The sequence below is a fragment of the Zeus faber genome, assembly GCF_960531495.2.
Source record: "Zeus faber genome assembly, chromosome: 5".
NCBI lineage: Eukaryota > Metazoa > Chordata > Actinopteri > Zeiformes > Zeidae > Zeus > Zeus faber.
The window spans coordinates 33,162,255-33,179,155 of record NC_137192.1 but is presented as its reverse complement, the minus strand read 5'-3'; the positions used below and the strand labels follow the sequence as shown (position 1 = coordinate 33,179,155).

General features: G+C 46.7%; 1 protein-coding gene across 1 annotated transcript in view; it reads left to right on the top strand.

The window, feature by feature from the left end:
- Positions 1 to 649: 649 nt before the first annotated feature.
- The window catches only part of col7a1 (collagen, type VII, alpha 1), a gene marked incomplete at its 5' end in the record, with an annotated part of 58,728 nt that continues 42,476 nt past the window's right edge, over positions 650 to 16,901 (top strand). The window contains 24 exons of the mRNA XM_080001154.1: positions 650 to 713; positions 844 to 1,024; positions 1,110 to 1,266; positions 1,381 to 1,474; positions 1,593 to 1,751; positions 1,865 to 2,022; positions 2,171 to 2,300; positions 2,434 to 2,553; positions 3,626 to 3,781; positions 4,774 to 4,923; positions 8,583 to 8,699; positions 8,977 to 9,123; positions 9,555 to 9,680; positions 9,769 to 9,915; positions 10,728 to 10,850; positions 11,336 to 11,602; positions 12,326 to 12,469; positions 12,830 to 12,961; positions 14,395 to 14,541; positions 15,095 to 15,232; positions 15,346 to 15,495; positions 15,591 to 15,727; positions 15,820 to 15,946; positions 16,058 to 16,201. Of these exons, the coding sequence (XP_079857280.1) occupies positions 650 to 713; positions 844 to 1,024; positions 1,110 to 1,266; positions 1,381 to 1,474; positions 1,593 to 1,751; positions 1,865 to 2,022; positions 2,171 to 2,300; positions 2,434 to 2,553; positions 3,626 to 3,781; positions 4,774 to 4,923; positions 8,583 to 8,699; positions 8,977 to 9,123; positions 9,555 to 9,680; positions 9,769 to 9,915; positions 10,728 to 10,850; positions 11,336 to 11,602; positions 12,326 to 12,469; positions 12,830 to 12,961; positions 14,395 to 14,541; positions 15,095 to 15,232; positions 15,346 to 15,495; positions 15,591 to 15,727; positions 15,820 to 15,946; positions 16,058 to 16,201 (3,415 nt within the window). The remainder of the gene's footprint in view (positions 714 to 843; positions 1,025 to 1,109; positions 1,267 to 1,380; positions 1,475 to 1,592; positions 1,752 to 1,864; positions 2,023 to 2,170; positions 2,301 to 2,433; positions 2,554 to 3,625; positions 3,782 to 4,773; positions 4,924 to 8,582; positions 8,700 to 8,976; positions 9,124 to 9,554; positions 9,681 to 9,768; positions 9,916 to 10,727; positions 10,851 to 11,335; positions 11,603 to 12,325; positions 12,470 to 12,829; positions 12,962 to 14,394; positions 14,542 to 15,094; positions 15,233 to 15,345; positions 15,496 to 15,590; positions 15,728 to 15,819; positions 15,947 to 16,057; positions 16,202 to 16,901) is intronic.

Genomic DNA, 16,901 nt, shown 5'->3' with positions numbered 1-16,901 from the left:
GACAGTAGACGTCCACAGACATCCACCTTAGTAGAAAACCACTTCAAATGCAGAGCCGATGACCTCATAAAGTGTATTCGCTTTGGCAAACTTATGGATTATTGTCACGACTAAGTTACACGGTGTGAGGGCACATTCCCGGCGCTGGTCTTGTCTTGTTTTCCTGGGTCTCCTCCAACCTTCAGAGACATCTATACTGAGCAAAGGCATCCAAATTGCACATAAATCTGATGGACCGATAACAATGGATTGATGTTCCATCCAAGTTATTCTTTGTTGTAAGAATCAAAGTTGGTTCAGATGTTCATGCCCCGAGAGGCGGGACCCCCAAAAAACGAATAAGTGAGGATTACACAAGTCGGGATCGATCACCTTTCCTTCAACCAGGCACAAGCGTTCATATAGTTCCCGACAAATAACGGTCGCCGCGCAGAAACCTCACAGAACAGCGGTGTTTTGTCGAGGAACATCAGTTATCTCTCTCCTGTAGAGGAACCTGAACAGTAGAGACTACAAACTGCACAGTAGTGACTTGTTTTGCACATAAAACAGTCTGTGTGATCAAAGCGTGCTTCCAATAAGAGCTGACAATCAGGACAGCTCTGAGTGGAAGGTCCTCAAGCCACCCATGTGTTCCCAGGTTGTGAAGATGTGGAGCTGGGCTTTCCCGGTGGCCGTCGTGCTGTCTGCCGTGCACCAGGCTGAAACCCAGGGTAAACATGATCTAATAACCCGTAATTTTATGCTGTTTTTTTTGTTTTGTTTTAATTATTGTTATTGTTATTACTTCAGCTCAGTACGATCTCACGCTCCTGCTTCTCCGCTTTTCTTTTTGTATTTCAGGCAGATGTAACAATGTGATAGCCGCGGACATTGTCTTTCTCGTGGACGGATCCTCCAGCATTGGCAGGAGCAACTTCCTCCAGGTGAAGGGCTTCATGGCCGGCATCGTCAAACCTTTCGCCGGCTCCGTTGGACCATCGGGGATTCGTTTCGGGGCCGTGCAATACAGTGAAACGTCCAGGTGCGTTACAGACTTGACATTTACCCCCCCCCCAGTGAAGGGCCTCGACGGTGTTGATGGGTGACGCGTGTCTCGTTCCCGTCAGGGTGGAGTTCACCTTCGCCGCCTACCCGAACGGTACGGAGCTGGTCAGAGCCGTGGAGAGCCTGAGCTACAAGGGGGGAAGCACCCACACGGGAGCCGGACTAAAGTTCGTTGCCGACAACTTCTTCAACCCCGCCTTCATTCGGGACGTCCCGAAGGTCTGCGGGGGGAGATTATGTCAGACTAGTCTACGGGAATAAGATGAACCCCTGTCGGGAAATAAGTTATCTGGCTGAGCACCATTGCCTTGTCGTTTTTCTTGGTGTTCTCAGATCACCATACTGATCACGGATGGAAGGTCCCAGGACACTGTCCAGGAGCCAGCTCAAAAGCTGCGCAGCCAGGGGGTGCAGGTCTTTGCTGTTGGTAAGACTCTTTCGGTCGCTGCACTTTCACTCCTCGCATTCCATGCAATGTGGCGTCGCCCTGCACTTTTAGTCCATCTCCACTATTCTCTGTATGATTTTTTTGCCTTTTGTGCTAGGTATAAAGAGTGCTGACCGAAATGAGTTGGCTCTGATAGCCTCCGATCCCGACAGCGATTTCATCTCCTTTGTTGGGGATTTCAAGCTACTCAACACCCTCCTACCCCTTGTGAGCCCCCGAGTGTGTTCCAGCTCTGGAGGAGTCTATGTTAGCGACGGTAATTTGAACTTGCCAACTGCCTCCGTACCGTGTAAGACGATAGAAAGATAGATTTGCATATCACTTTATTCACGTGTCCCTTGCCGTCCCTCTCCTCTTTTTACCCCACAGAGGCATTTTCCGGTCCGTCCAACATCCAGTTCGTAGACCAAACCTCCGATACGCTCAGGCTCCGGTGGAGTCCGGCTGGAGGGCCGGTGAGTGGCTATGTGGTCCAGTTCACGCCGCTCTCGGGACTCGGCCAGCCCATCACGGCAGAGTTACGCCAGGTGTGTTGTTGCTATCTCATGCCGAATCTCAGAACACTCGTACGTGCCACATTGAAATGTCTAATTGCAGGTGCAGTGGCTGTAGGCTGGGTATGAACATGTCTAACGGGTGGATCGTAACTTGCTGTTGCACTTGTATTCTGTGCAGGAGACCGTCGCTGCCAACCAGAGGACCTTCACAGCCCGGGAGCTGAGGTCCGGGACCGACTACCTGGTGACCGTGATCGCCCAGTATCCCAACAGCCTGGGGGAGTCTGTCTCTGCCAAGCAACGGACCAGTAAGTCCAAAGCGAGGCATCAAGGGATCTTGTTGTAATGATACCCACACATCAGGCCCTTCCATCTCTCTACGTCTTCAAAATCCTTTGAGCATCATTTTCTCTTTTCATCCCCTCCTTCACTCTGTTTCAGGATCCTTGCCGGGGGTGTCCAGCCTGCGCCTGGTCCAGTCCGGCTTTTTCTCCCTGTCCTTGTCCTGGGATCGACCCTTGACCTCTCTGCAGGGATACAGACTCACCTACGGCCGACGAGGTCAGGGCCACACTCCTTGCTATCTCTAATTTCCATTTATTGTATCAGTTTTCTTGCTCTGCTGCATCCACTCTCTCAATACAGTAAGTGACAGTAAATTCCTCTCCAGCATCCTTTCAAATATAGACTCAGAGATGCATGCCGAGGGTCTTTATCTTTATTAACATTATCATGAGAAAAACGACTTTGGTGGATTGCGGTCAACGTGGTGGCAGCACAGTAAGAAAACACTCGTGGGTGCACGGAACACACGGTTGAATGGGGGGAAAACATGCTCGACTTATACCCTGCTCTCCCCTTGAGCGCTCGCTGTTTAACCAAGAGGTTTGCTGCCCATCTATTAGCTCGGAAATCAAATGCATTTTGTCACCTCCAGTCTTCAGACAGACCGAGGTAGTTGGCTAAGAAAAAAACTGATGTCTCAAAATGCCTGAGCGTTTTTTCCTTTGTGGTACAAGGTGTAAATGTAGACAGGGTGTGGCGCAGCTCACAAAGGTATAATAATGTCTGGGCGCTTAGGCCCCGAGGAGTGATATAAATCGAGACGTACGAGGTTGTAGTGCTCAGACTGAGTCTAGGACGTGGCAGGAGTGCCAGTCTCACATGGAGCAAAGCCCCTGAATGGCTGAATTCGCGGTGTGTTTGATTAGACAGCTGTGTAATGTTTCTACCTGTTCCTTTGTCAGCCCGTTCAAACAGGTTGATGTCTGTAGATCAGATGGACAGCTCACAGACAGGCAGGGCTATCGGGCATCGCCTGGCTCCCTCTCTAAAGGTTTAGTTTAGGCTACATATTTGATCCCCGTTGCGCTGCTTCGCCGACATGTTCGGACGAGGAGGATAAGAAGGGAGGGACTGTGAGGCCCGTACCCGTCCCAACTGAGAAACACGCCGATAAAATAATCTCATCCCTCTCTCTTTTAACATCTTCTCTTTGTTGATCCAAAGCACAAGCCTCGTGTTCATGTTTATGCAGAAAGTTGTCCACATGTTTGGCCATTGAAATTATTGTCATCAGCACACTGAACTGCCGTTTTTATGAATTTATTTATTCATTTGTTTGGGCGAGCAGGACAACCGGCGGCCCAGTTGCTGGAACAGTCTCTGTCGGCTGACTCCACATCTATCACCTTGGAGGCGCTGCAGCCCGACACAGAGTATGTCATCAGCCTCTACCCCCTGTTTCCACGCAACTCAGCGTCGCCCTCCACCCTCAACGCCCGCACACGTGAGCCCAGATTCATCCATCTTGCTTTGTCTGAATTCAAAGTTGATTTTTTTGGTCTCTGATAAGTTCAAGCCACAGTTGTTGAATCGATTACAACTGATATAATGATACATTTAAATATCTTTATATATTGTATTGTGTGTAGATAGATAGATAGGAACTTTATTCATCTCCCAAGGGAAATTGAAATGTCGCACCAGCAAACACAATAGGCGTAATAATAATAACAATGATAATAATAAAATAAAATTTAATAATGATAATAATTATAAGGCAATACAATAAAATAAAATGGCAATCTATGGAACATTTGGAAAACATACGCAATCTACCGATATATACATTAAACCTAATGATAAACAACATATAAAACTGAAAAAACAAAAAAAATGAAATAGATTACCTGAAAAATAAAAAGGTCATGTGCCAAAATATGCCTTGAAGCTGATTTAACACACTGATGAAGTCTCACAAGTGTAATTTCACACATTATGGGAGGGAACGCCATAAGGGATAATCAGTTTTAATGAGTGTGTGTGTGTGTGTGTGTGTGTGTGTGTGTGTGTGTGTGTGTGTGTGTGTGTGTGTGTGTGTGTCTCAGTGCGTCTGGAAGCAGTGGGGCAGTTGACAGTGGAGACGGAGTCGGAGAGCAGCGTACGTCTGAGGTGGAGGGCCATCCCCGGGGCCCAGATCTACCGTTTGGTCTGGGGCCCGTTTACAGGTTAGACCACAATTCAACAGTTTTCGTTAGGTTTCTATTGAATTTAGGGAATTTCCATGAGCGGTGGGGTTGACGACACTCAATTCATGAAACAAAAACAACAACATTATATGGCTTTAAATGTGATGGTTTGATATTTCATCCCATCCTTATTGTCTATTATTTTATAGATTTGTACTATTTTTTGGCCAACTTCTGCATACATAAGAAGCTCTCGCTAGCTCTTGTAAGACCTCACAACACATTCTAATGTGTCCCTCTGTCTTGCAAGGCCGAAATGTGGACACCTTTCAGCTCACGGGTGACACCGAGTCGTACACGCTGTCCAACCTTCAACCCGACACCGAGTACATCGTCACCATCATCGCTCTGTACGAGGGCAACACCGAGGGTCCAGCAGCCACAGCCAGGTTCAAGATAGGTGGGTGGGCCAGTAATTCAAGAACATTGTCCATACTTTCTCGTTGTCTTTCTCTTTCTCAGAATCATAAAACTTTTTTTTTAGGCTCTTAGAGTTCCTTTCTGTTTTATTAACAACCAAGTCTCTGGAACTTACTATGTTGGCATAACCTGTAACTCAATTTAACATAACCTGTGACTTGACTTGACTTGACATAACCTGTGACTTGACTTGACTCGACTCGATATAACCTGTGACTCGACTTGACATAACCTGTGACTCGACTTGACATAACCTGTGACTTGACTTGACTGGAAATAACCTGTGATTCCATTTGACATAACCTGTGACTTGACTTGACAAAACCTGTGACTCGACTTGACATAACCTGTGACTTGACTTGACTGGAAATAACCTGTGATTCCATTTGACATAACCTGTGACTTGACTTGACTCGACATAATCTGTAACTTGACTTGACATAACTTGTGACTTGACTTGACATAACCTGTGACTTGACTTGACTCGACATAACCTTTAACTTGACTTGACATAACCTGTAACTTGACTTGACTCGACATAACCTGTAACTTGACTTGACATAACCTGTAACTTGACTTGACATAACTTGTGACTTGTCTTGACATAACCTGTTACTTGACTTGACTTGACATAACCTGCTTCTTGACTTGACATAACCTGTTAGTTGAATTGACTTGACATAACCTGTGACTTGACTTGACCTAACCTGCGACTTGACTCGACTTGACATAACCTGTGACTTGACTTGACTTGACATAACCTGCTTCTTGACTTGACATAACCTGTTAGTTGAATTGACTTGACATAACCTGTGACTTGACTTGACCTAACCTGCGACTTGACTCGACTTGACATAACCTGTGACTTGACTAGACATAACCTGTGGCTTGACTTGACATACCCTGTAACTTGACTAGACATAACCTGTGACTTGACTTGACAAAACCTGTAACTTGACTTGACATAACCTGTAACTTGACTTGACATAACCTGTGACTTGAGTTGACATAACCTGTGACTTGACTTGACATAACCTGTGACTTGACTTGACATAACCTGTAACTTGACTTGACATAACCTGTGACTTGACTTGACATAACCTGTAACTTTACTTGACATAACCTGTTACTTGACTTGACATAACCTGTGACTTGACTTGACTGGCAATAACCTGTGATTCGACTTGACATAACCTGTTACTTGAATTGTCTTGACATAACCTGTGACTTGACTTGACATAACCTGTTATTTGACTTGTCTTGACATAACCTGTGACTTGACTTGTCTAGACATAACCTGTATCTTGACTTGACATAACCTGTTACTTGATTTGTCTTGACATAACCTGTGACTTGACTTGACATAACCTGTTACTTGATTTGTCTTGACATAACCTGTATCTTGACTTGACATAACCTGTTACTTGATTTGTCTTGACATAACCTGTGACTTGACTTGACATAACCTGTAACTTGACTTGACATAACCTGTAACTTGACTTGACATAACCTGTGACTTGACTTGTCTAGACATAACCTGTATCTTGACTTGACATAACCTGTTACTTGATTTGTCTTGACATAACCTGTGACTTGACTTGACATAACCTGTGACTTGACTTGACATAACCTGTAATTTGACTTGACATAACCTGTAACTTGACTTGACATAACCTGTGACTTGACTTGACATAACCTGTGACTTGACTTGACATAACCTGTAACTTGACTTGACATAACCTGTTACTTGACTTGACATAACCTGTGACTTGACTTGACATAACCTGTGACTTGACTTGACATAACCTGTGACTTGACTTGACATAACCTGTTACTTGACTTGACATAACCTGTGACTTGACTTGACTGGAAATAACCTGTGATTCGACTTGACATAACCTGTTACTTGACTTGTCTTGACATAACCTGTGACTTGACTTGAGAAAACCTGTTATTTGACTTGTCTTGACATAACCTGTATCTTGACTTGTCTTGACATAACCTGTGACTTGACTTGTCTTGACATAACCTGTATCTTGACTTGACATAACCTGTTACTTGATTTGTCTTGACATAACCTGTGACTTGACTTGACATAACATGTGCCTTCACATGACATAACCTGTGACTTCACTTGTCTTGACATAACCTGTAGCTTGTCTTGCCCAAGGATTTTTTTTTTCTCCAAAACCTCCAAACTACTGAAGGAATTATTGCTAGTAACCTGAAAACGGTGAAATGAGATACCATTATATGAATGTGAATAAACAAAAGTCTGCACATACTTCCAGTCCTTTTCATTCTCCAACAATACTTGTGGGAATGATTTGGCAAAGTCCTTGTCCCTTGAAGCAAAGAATGCTTTTTAAAAAGGTACTTGCTTTCAGTCAAGTCCAGCCAGCTCCAAGCAGAGGAAGGATGGGGAATTGTAAAGCCGAGATAAAGAAAGGGGCCAAGACACATCCCTGTTGTGTTCTGAATCTCCAGTCAACAGCTAAATGTTACTGTTTACCTAACCACATCTATACAAACACACACACACACACACACACACGCACACACAGACACACACACACACACAAACACACACACACACACACACGCACACACAGACACACACACACACACACACGCACACACAAGCACGCACATGCTCAATGTTTCCTTTGTGACTAAGGCCCACTGGGTTTTTTTCTTTCAGTCACATCTGGTTGTTTGATTTTAGTCTTAGTCACCGAGGGGCAACGGAAAGACGTAGAAGACGGAAAATCCTCCTCATAGATGTTTACACTCTGTGTACAATGCATTTTACCAAACCTTGCTATTGTCTGTTCAGCATAGGGGGGATATCAAAGAGAACTCGTTAATAAAGTGATTTTCAGTAAGGAACTTTAACCTCGTTCTGTTTGCGGTCCGACTAGATCTTGCAAATCACTTTATTCTGTCTGCTTGCTCGTTGTCCATGGGGCGGCAGGGTTCTGTCCTCTGACTACTTTTGTTGCCGCTTGACGTTTGACCTTCAGCTTGATTGTTTCTTCGCCGTGCAGGGCCTCGGGCGGGGGGGGCTGTCCTCATCCGTTGGCGTGTTCAGATTAAAGTGTCTGTCTGACGGACAGATCTTGCAGAATGTAGGATAGGTTGTTTATCGCAGAGAAGAAATAGGCGCTCCCAGGTGCGTTTGAAAGACAGACGGCCGGAGGGTAAGCGGTGTGGCGCGGTGCCCGGGATGAAAGCGGGAAACTCCTCCACTGTGATCTGCTCGGGTTTAAATGTCAGCAGACAATAGAAATCATTTGCAAACCGTTGAAAGCTGATTTACTAATCTCCCTGACCCTGACACCCAAACAATACCCAATGATTCTATTTAAATGTAAGACATGCCGATACTCCACCTGCTTTTGTTGTCAAGATGCAATCTTAGTACTTTTGTTCTGTATAAGAAGTACTACCCAGCATTATTCCACCATTTTGATGTACAGTACATAGTAGGTGTGTGATCAATGATCCACTTTGCTTTGGCACTTGGAGAGGTTTTGGAGAGCGAAGGAGAGCAAGGCTTCTCACACGAGGGAGTGCCGTTATACTGTATATCGTCATAGCCGTGGTTCAGTCGCGGATAATCCGTGCTTTGCTCCGCAGAGCGCCAGGAGCAGCAGGTCCTCAGGGCGGCTCCCACCAGCCCCTCCACCATCCGCCTGACCTGGAACCTCATCCAGTCCTCCAGAGGGTACCGCCTGGAGTGGAGGCAGGGCCAGGGTCAGACCTCCATTCTCAGATACATTACACACCCACGCTCACAGTCATGCACCTGCACACACACACGCACACGTACCCACGCATGCACGCGCACACACACACACACACACACACACACACACACACACACACACACACACACACACACACACACACACACACACACACACACAACCTCCAGACATTCTTCAGAAAGACTAGACGTCCACACCTGCTACCGGCGTTCAGGCCGGCTATGTGCTGGTCCACTGAATGTGCCTCCTCTCCCCGTGTGCAGGAGGCCGTGTGCAGAGCCAGTCTTTCCCTAAAGGCACCACCAGGTATCTCCTCTCAGACCTGAAGCCTGAAACGGAGTACCTCATCACCCTCTACACCCTGTACGAGGGTCGGGAGGTGGCCACGCCCGTCTCCACACCTTCCACAGGTCAGTGTCAGGCTGTTCTCCATGTGCTTCCCAAGACATTTACGCACATGACATTTAGCGACCATAAGTAATTGGACGGGGACGAGCTTAGAGTACAGATTTGGATCTTCGATTTGAGAGTATTGACATGAATATTGTTTTCCCAATTTGGAAATTACAACCCCGTTTGTGCCCTGACCCCCTATTTTTATTATTTGGTTGGATATTTTTCATATGAAGTGAGTTTCTGAGACCCTGACCCATCAACATCCCAAGACTTTCATTATCTTAAGCCATGTTCACCCGTGTTGAATTTCAATGGATCTCACTGGGAATTCAGCCGCAGACTAGATTGAACTGTAAACTGCTCAAATACACTAATCTTATTTATTTCTTTATCTTTGCCGGCAAAACGTTTCCCTTTCTCCTGCCGTTGCCCTGTGTTGTTGCAGTGGATCAGCCGGTGGGGAAGGTGTCCAACCTGCGCGTGGTGGAGTATCTAGGCAGCACAGTAAGACTGGGATGGACGGGCGTCACCGGGGCCACGCAGTACCGCATCCTTATCCTCAACACAGAGGGTGCGTCAAATTAACGATTTAACCCCAACCCTAACCCACCAGCGGCTCGTGAAGCAGGAGAACATCAGACTTTAATTTAATTTCACAGCGGGGACGGAGGAGACGCGCAGTATCCCCGGGAACCAGACAACCCTGGACTTGCGGGAGCTGAGAGTGGGCGTGTCGTACGGCGTCAGCGTGGCAGCGCTGGTGGGGGAGCGAGCAGGTGACCCGGTTACCGTGTACATCAAACCAGGTGAGGGGGAAAAACAACACGGCCGTTCGTGCATTTGTCAGCTCCATTTTTTGGTCTGAATGGCTGATCGGCTGAGTCAGCAGGTGCTGTGCGTCAGTGCCAGTTTGGTAAATACTTCTGGCCTGGTGCTCACTTCCAGCCAACAGCCCTCAGATCACTCCTTCCTGGAGGGAGTTTGGGTGATTACCCTCCGGTCCACGCTTCAGAGTCATACCACACAGGACCAGAAGTCTGCGTGCCTCCTTCATTTTCACAGCTTTCCACAGGCTGAATTTGCGAAAGATTATGTCGCACTTTCTGCATTTTGTTTATGACTATTATGTACATTTTTTATATCACTATTTTTCTTTACTAACCTCGGTGGCATTTTATTGATCCCAGGTGTTTGCTCAGTTATGACCCACCTCATTTTCTCACCATTTTTATTGTTCCCATTGTCCATTGTTCTGTTGTCCTTTACTGTTTACACTGTTTTTATTGGTCTTACTCTGTTTTACTGTATAAATGTATTAGTATTTATTTTTTTTGTTCCTGCAGCCCAATTAATAAAAACTGAACCTTGAACCACTACCATACCATAGTTCCTGAGTGTAAAACCTTCATTTTACTCTTGATGGTATATCTTTATTTGATACCATAAGGAAATTCAGGTGTTATGGCGGCAAAAAACAGATCCAAATTAATGAGATAAGAAATAAAACACAAGTACATGGTTTGAATTAAATGATATGTATTAAATCACGAACGTAGCGTGTAACAAATGCTCTTTCTAAACGGGCGCATCCGTGTTTATTTGATGCCCTTCATTTCAGAGCAAGGTGCTGGGAGAGTGTCGGACCTCAGAGTGCTCAATGTAAACAGTCGCAGACTGCGTATCGCCTGGAAAGGTGTCGCCGGGGCAACAGGGTACAGGGTCACCTGGAGGCAAGGCAGCAGTAAGTTTAATTTACTGCACTTGGCGTCATGCTTCGTTCCGTTCAGTTTTCTACTGATACCTCGTGAAAAATCGAAAAGCAAAATGTTACGCTCTCGTTTTGCCACTGTTCCAGTCTTCTTTAGCGACAGTTATTTAAGTTTTTAGGAGCCCTCTGGCTGAAGGCAAGAAAATCCTACTACTGGACTGGAAATCCTCCTCCCCTCCCTGCTTCCAGAAAAACGGCTCGATTAAATGATTTTCATAACGCCCATACTGTAGATCCAACTCGGGCAGGAAATGCACCAAAAGATGGGCTCCATTCATAGACTCTAAATGTAAATCTTGAATGGGTATAGAGGCTTGATCTGTATTCTCTGGAAGCTGTTCCTTTTTTCTTATTTCATAGTGCACGCCCGTTCTGAGACATTTTAATGGCACAGTTTAACAACATGTCAGTGATTCAGTAGAAATCTTGCCAACCTAAAAATAAATTACCTGCGACAGGCGCGGAGCAGTCGCAGCTTTTGGGGCGAGACGCCTCGGCCTTCACCATCGAAGGGCTGCAGGCCGACGAGCCGCTGGTGATCGGCGTAGCGGCAATGGCGGACCAGCGTTTTGGGGAGGCGGTGACGGTCTCTGCCAGGACCAACCCCCACGGAGGAGCGGTCAGCGGCCTCCGCGTCGTCGACGTCACGTCCAAGAGGATTCGCATCGCTTGGTCGCCCGTTTCCAGGGCAACGGCATATAGGATAAGTTGGCGCCGTGACGACGGTAAGCCACGACTGTGACTACACAAGTTGCCCTTCCTTTATTTTATCAGGTTTATTGTACATCACCGCTTAATTTTATTGTGTATTGTGAGGTTTATGTTGTTGTTTATTGTATTGTTTTTAGGTTTATTATACTGTACGTGGCAAAATGTACCCGTCTCCGAGTTAGTGTTGAAGTTTTTGTACTGTACATTGCCATTTGTTTCTCATTTATTTCTCTTGTTTTTGTTTTATTAATAGGTTTATTGTCGACTATTACGTTGATTTGTTTTTGTTATCCATTCTTTCCGGCTTATTGCCGTTTTCTTGTATTGTGTTTTCTTGCATGTTGTGACGCCACAATTTCCCTCCGGGGGAGGATGCAGCGTCTGTTTTCTCTGTAGTACAGTACAGACAAATTTTGTTGCTGGGTTTAGTCATAGTTTGGTCGTCTGCCTTTCTTTTTAAGATAATATTTCTGCGGCATTTTCGCTTTATTAGTTATGACAGTGTAGAGACAGGGGAGGATATGCAGCAAAGGGCCTCGGGGGCCAGATTCAAACCCGGGCTGGCTGCGGGAAGAACTTAACCTTAATTGTCCGCGCGCAACCAGGTGAGCCGGCGGGGCAAGTCGTCGTCGGGATTCCTTTCGAGGGTCCGCGTAAATCTGCATTTAGAAACTCAAAACTGTTCTCCGAGGCTCTTCAAGCCTCCTCAGACCTCCGGTCGTTCCCGCTCTGTGCAGGGGTGGAGGCCTCGCGGAGCATCGCCGCCAACGTCACCTCCTTCACCATCGACGGGCTGCAGGCGGACTCTGCGTACCGGGTCCTGGTGTCCCCAGTGGCGGGTTCCAGAGAGGGAAGTCCGGCCACCTTGAATGTCAGAACAGGTATCACTCCACGTGAACTGCATTCACTTATCACCTGCAACCCCTCCACACCGGACCCAGAGACCCAGGAAATACTAAACCACTTATCATCTGGTTTGGAGGATATATTCCTATATCTTTATATATCTGACTATTTCTGTTTTGTATTTTATTTTTTATTTATATTTTTGGGTTATTTGTATATATTTGATAATTAGATTTAAATTCATTTTTTTTCTATTTTATCATTATTTTTATATTCCCTTTTTTTGATCTGTTTGCTTTTTTAATTTATTTTTATGCTAACGGTCTGCAGTCTAAAACCTCACCGGAACAAAATACTAGTTGAAAAAATTCCGTTTGTGATTGGTTTCCCTGCAGAGTCGGAGCAGGTGGTGGTTGGAACCGTCACGTCCCTGCAGGTGCAGGAGCCGCACGGGGAGGTGGTGAGGGTGACCTGGGTTGGTGTGCAGGGAGCTACGTCCTACCGGGTGTCCTGGAGGAGGACGGACGGTAGGACTTATTGAAGGACAATCTGTTTTTAGATCAGGGTGGTGGGGTGGTGGTGGTGGTGGGGGGACGACTAAACTTTACTTGGTATTGTTTGTTCCTGTTTTGCGCTGTTGGAAACATATCTTGTATTTATGGTTTCTAAAGCAGAGGTTTGTCGTTGAACTTCTTCCCAGGTTCAAGATAGGAGGATAAGTGGAAACAGTGTTGAAAATGCACACTCCTATATAAACATCATTACTTGCCAAGTAAATAAACATATTTACGAGTAAACACAGGACGTCGGCTGTATTCACAGTCAGCATGTGAGGAATCTGTTTACTAAATACCGCTCAAAAGAATTCAAACAGCCACTTTAACAGGAAGTCAATCGAAATTGAAATATTCAACCTTTAATCTTTGGTTTCCTTCACCATTATATTGTGGAGCTGTTTTTGGTTGTCGGAGCAATAGCTCATCCAGTAATTCGGGTGACATGACGTCTAAAGAGCAGTTTTAAAAACGAGTGGAGGCAGATTATAGATTATATCTGAATACATAACACATCAGTACAATTAAGAAATTCACAACACATTTGCACAAGCACAGTAACATGAGGAGTGATAATGAGTCACCTTCCCCCTGGCTAAGAGTCAGAGTGATAGGAAGGACCCAATCTATGTGTGTCCTTATCTCAACAACCGTCCATCCGATTGACTCCTGTGTGGCCAGGCACCCAAGGACGTGCGGCGTCGAACTTGGCACAATTTGAAAACGTGACAGGCCTTACGTTAATAAACTCTGAATTAACGAGCGGATCGCGAGACGCTCCGCCCTCTGCAGCGCTAGAATCTATCCTCAAAATGAGAAGTAGTACGGGCGGTATGGATACTTTTGGTATGGATCCGCCCGCCCCTACGACGCAGCCCGTTCCCAACAGCCATGTTTTCAACGGGCACAGCACTAGTAAGTAACAAGATACGATAGGATTTTATTCATCCCCAGGGGGAAATCCAGGTGGGGAGCTGCTGTAACAGGCTGCCTCACGGGAGCGGTGCCAATACTGTACATACACACACACACATCCCTTTTTTTTTTTTTCGCTTTTTTTCTCAAATCAGAAGTATAGATATTTTCAAAGTGAAATATCGTTCTGGGATGATAATAGATTCTCCCTTAGGGTCTTAAAAAAAAGAAAGAAAAAACAACAAGTGAACTTACGAAAAAACAGCCTTGTTCTGCTTTACAGGACAACATTCATAATTGATAATAATCATAGAAAAAGAGACGTGTACGTACAGATACATACACTCCTCTCCTAACGCAAATGATCATCCAGCTTTGAGTACCTAGTCTGTAATGACAAGATGACAAGTCGTAGCTTGCCAATGAGAGGCAGTGAAGGCAGCATCCCGCCGCCGTCACCGAGCTCTGCCTCCCACCGTGTGCCGCTGCAGGGGGAGCGGAGAGGAGCCAGCTGGTCGGCGGCGACGTGACCGCCGTCAGCCTGGACCAGCTGGACCCGGGGGCCCAGTACGAGGTCCAGGTCATGGCTCTGGTGCAAAACAGAGAGGGATCCCCCGTCTCCATCAGCGTCACCACACGTGAGTCCTGTGTCGTCCCGCTCCAGGCCTTTTAGTTTTCGTTTTCTTGTGATCGGCGGTGGCTCCCAGCCCGGAGGCCCGGACACCCGGGGGGGTCGTCACGCCAAGGGCCAATTTGAGACATCTGTGTCCGAATCGTCAAATAGTGGTTCAAATATAAATGATAGCAAAATCCATTGTCTTCCAATGTTTTGTGTGCCTGAAAAAGCTGTGTGCTCTCTCCCCAAGAAAAAAGAACCAGAAATAAAATAATTCAATTCTGACGAAAATGACCACTGACCACTAATATATACATAAAGAAAAAATACTGTGCCCTTTCAATAGGGAGTTCTCTCAGGGGGGCCTCAACCAAATTTAGTGAAAAAAGATTTGAAATCCCTGTTATAGACGTTAATTATAAACACATATGACACTTTGATAAACACAACAGTGTACTGTATGTTATACTGTAATTTATGGGTGTGTGGGTATTTGTGCGTGAATGTGTGTTTGCCAGTGTGTCTTCACCGTGCATATACACAGTCTCACATCCATTTCGTGTTTATTTACGCAGCGGCGGTTTCCCCCACGACGCCCACGGGGCCCGTGGCAAGTTTGCGTGTGGCCGAAGTCAACCAGAACTCGGTGCTTCTGGGCTGGGTTCCGTTGTCCGGGGCCACGGGGTACGTCCTGCGCTGGAGAGAGCTGAGGGGTGAGACAGTGTGATTGGTGGTGGCGGCGGAAGCGGCGGCGGCAGCGGCAGTGGTCCGTCTCATTGTGAGCACACATTTTTACCTTGTCTTTTACCTTGTTTGCCTGATGAAGACACCGGGCAGGGTCAGTCCATCACGCTGCCGGCCTCGTCCAGCTCCTACCGGGTGACCGGGCTGCGTCTCGGCCTCCATTACCGCTTCGCGCTGCAGCCCACCTTCACCGGCGGCCTGGGCCCCGAGAGCTCCGTGGAAGAACGGACGGGTAACGCGCACCAACACACGCCTCCGTCTCTGCGCTTTGTATTCAGTTTGTACGCAGCATCTCCCCCTCTTAACGCGCGCCTCTCCCGCGGACAGTGTGCGTGGGCGGCCGTCTCGACGCGGTTTTTCTGGTCCCGGCCTCTCGAGACCGGGCGGGCCTGGCGGAGCCTTTGCTCGCCCTCCTGACCAGCGCCGCCGGGTCCCTCACCACCATCGGAGCCCGGGACTCGCAGGTCGGAGCCCGGGAAGTCGGGGAGGTGGAGATCTAGGTCGTTTCAGTGCGGACGGGCCGCCTTGTGATGCTCCCCTCTGCCGTTTTCCTCAGGTGGGCGTTGTTGTCTACAGCTCCAGACCCAAAGTCTGGTTCCTGCTCAATCGCCATGGCAGCTCAGAGACACTCTTCCAAGATATCCGAGCCACGCCCTTTGATGACGGCCCCGGCAATAACATCGGTCAGAGCTTCGGCGGTCAGAGCTTTGTCGGGCTCATTTTCTGAGACCGAGTCTGAGTCATGTGGCCGCTGGTGCGCGAGTTCATATCCCGCCCTCTGTCGCCCCCTGCAGGCCAAGCACTGACGTTCACCAGCCAGTTCATGCTCACGCCAGGCGCCGGACGCAGACCCAGGGTCCCCGGAGCCGTGGTCCTCATCTCTGACAGCAGGTCAAGCGACAACCTCACCGATCCAGCGAGCGCCATCAGAGCTTCAGGTTGGCCTGCCACACACACACACACACAATCCTTTAATTCGCAACAACTTCTGTTAAAAAAATGTTGGCTGCCATATTTGTTTGATTTTGTTAATTGTCAGCAGCTGCCTGCCCCCATCGCCCTGAGCGCAACTCTGTTCAACTGTGTCACATATCTCTCTCAAGAAAGTTTAATTTATTCATCCAAAGATATCTCTGTCAATGCCGAATGCTTCAGGAAGAAATTCAAATACCTAAGACGCTCTTTGTTTAAAGCAGCGCCATGTCATTATTTTTACCTCAAAATAACAGCTTCAGCATCATTTTGATGGTACTCTGACTTGTAAAATGGAGAATGGCACCTCATTGAGTTTTTCATATTTCATGGAAACAGAACAGGACAGAAATTGTTTTCGATCCGCTACCAAGAAATACCAGGGAAGAATCACCGATATCCATACCGATGCCGATAGGGGTGTGAGGGGTGTGTTTGATTTGCCATGTGTGAGGCGGCGCTCGTGATCCGGATCTTCAAGAGGCTCCAAACGGCTCTTCATTCAGTACCACTCCTGGCTTTTATATTTCAGCCAGTTTTAGCAATGTTTTGACCTATGATTGGTATGTGTGCACATTATTTCAATCAATCATTCAATCAATCAATCAATCAATCAATCAATCAATCAATTAAATTATTAAACCAAATTATAATAAACATTCTAAT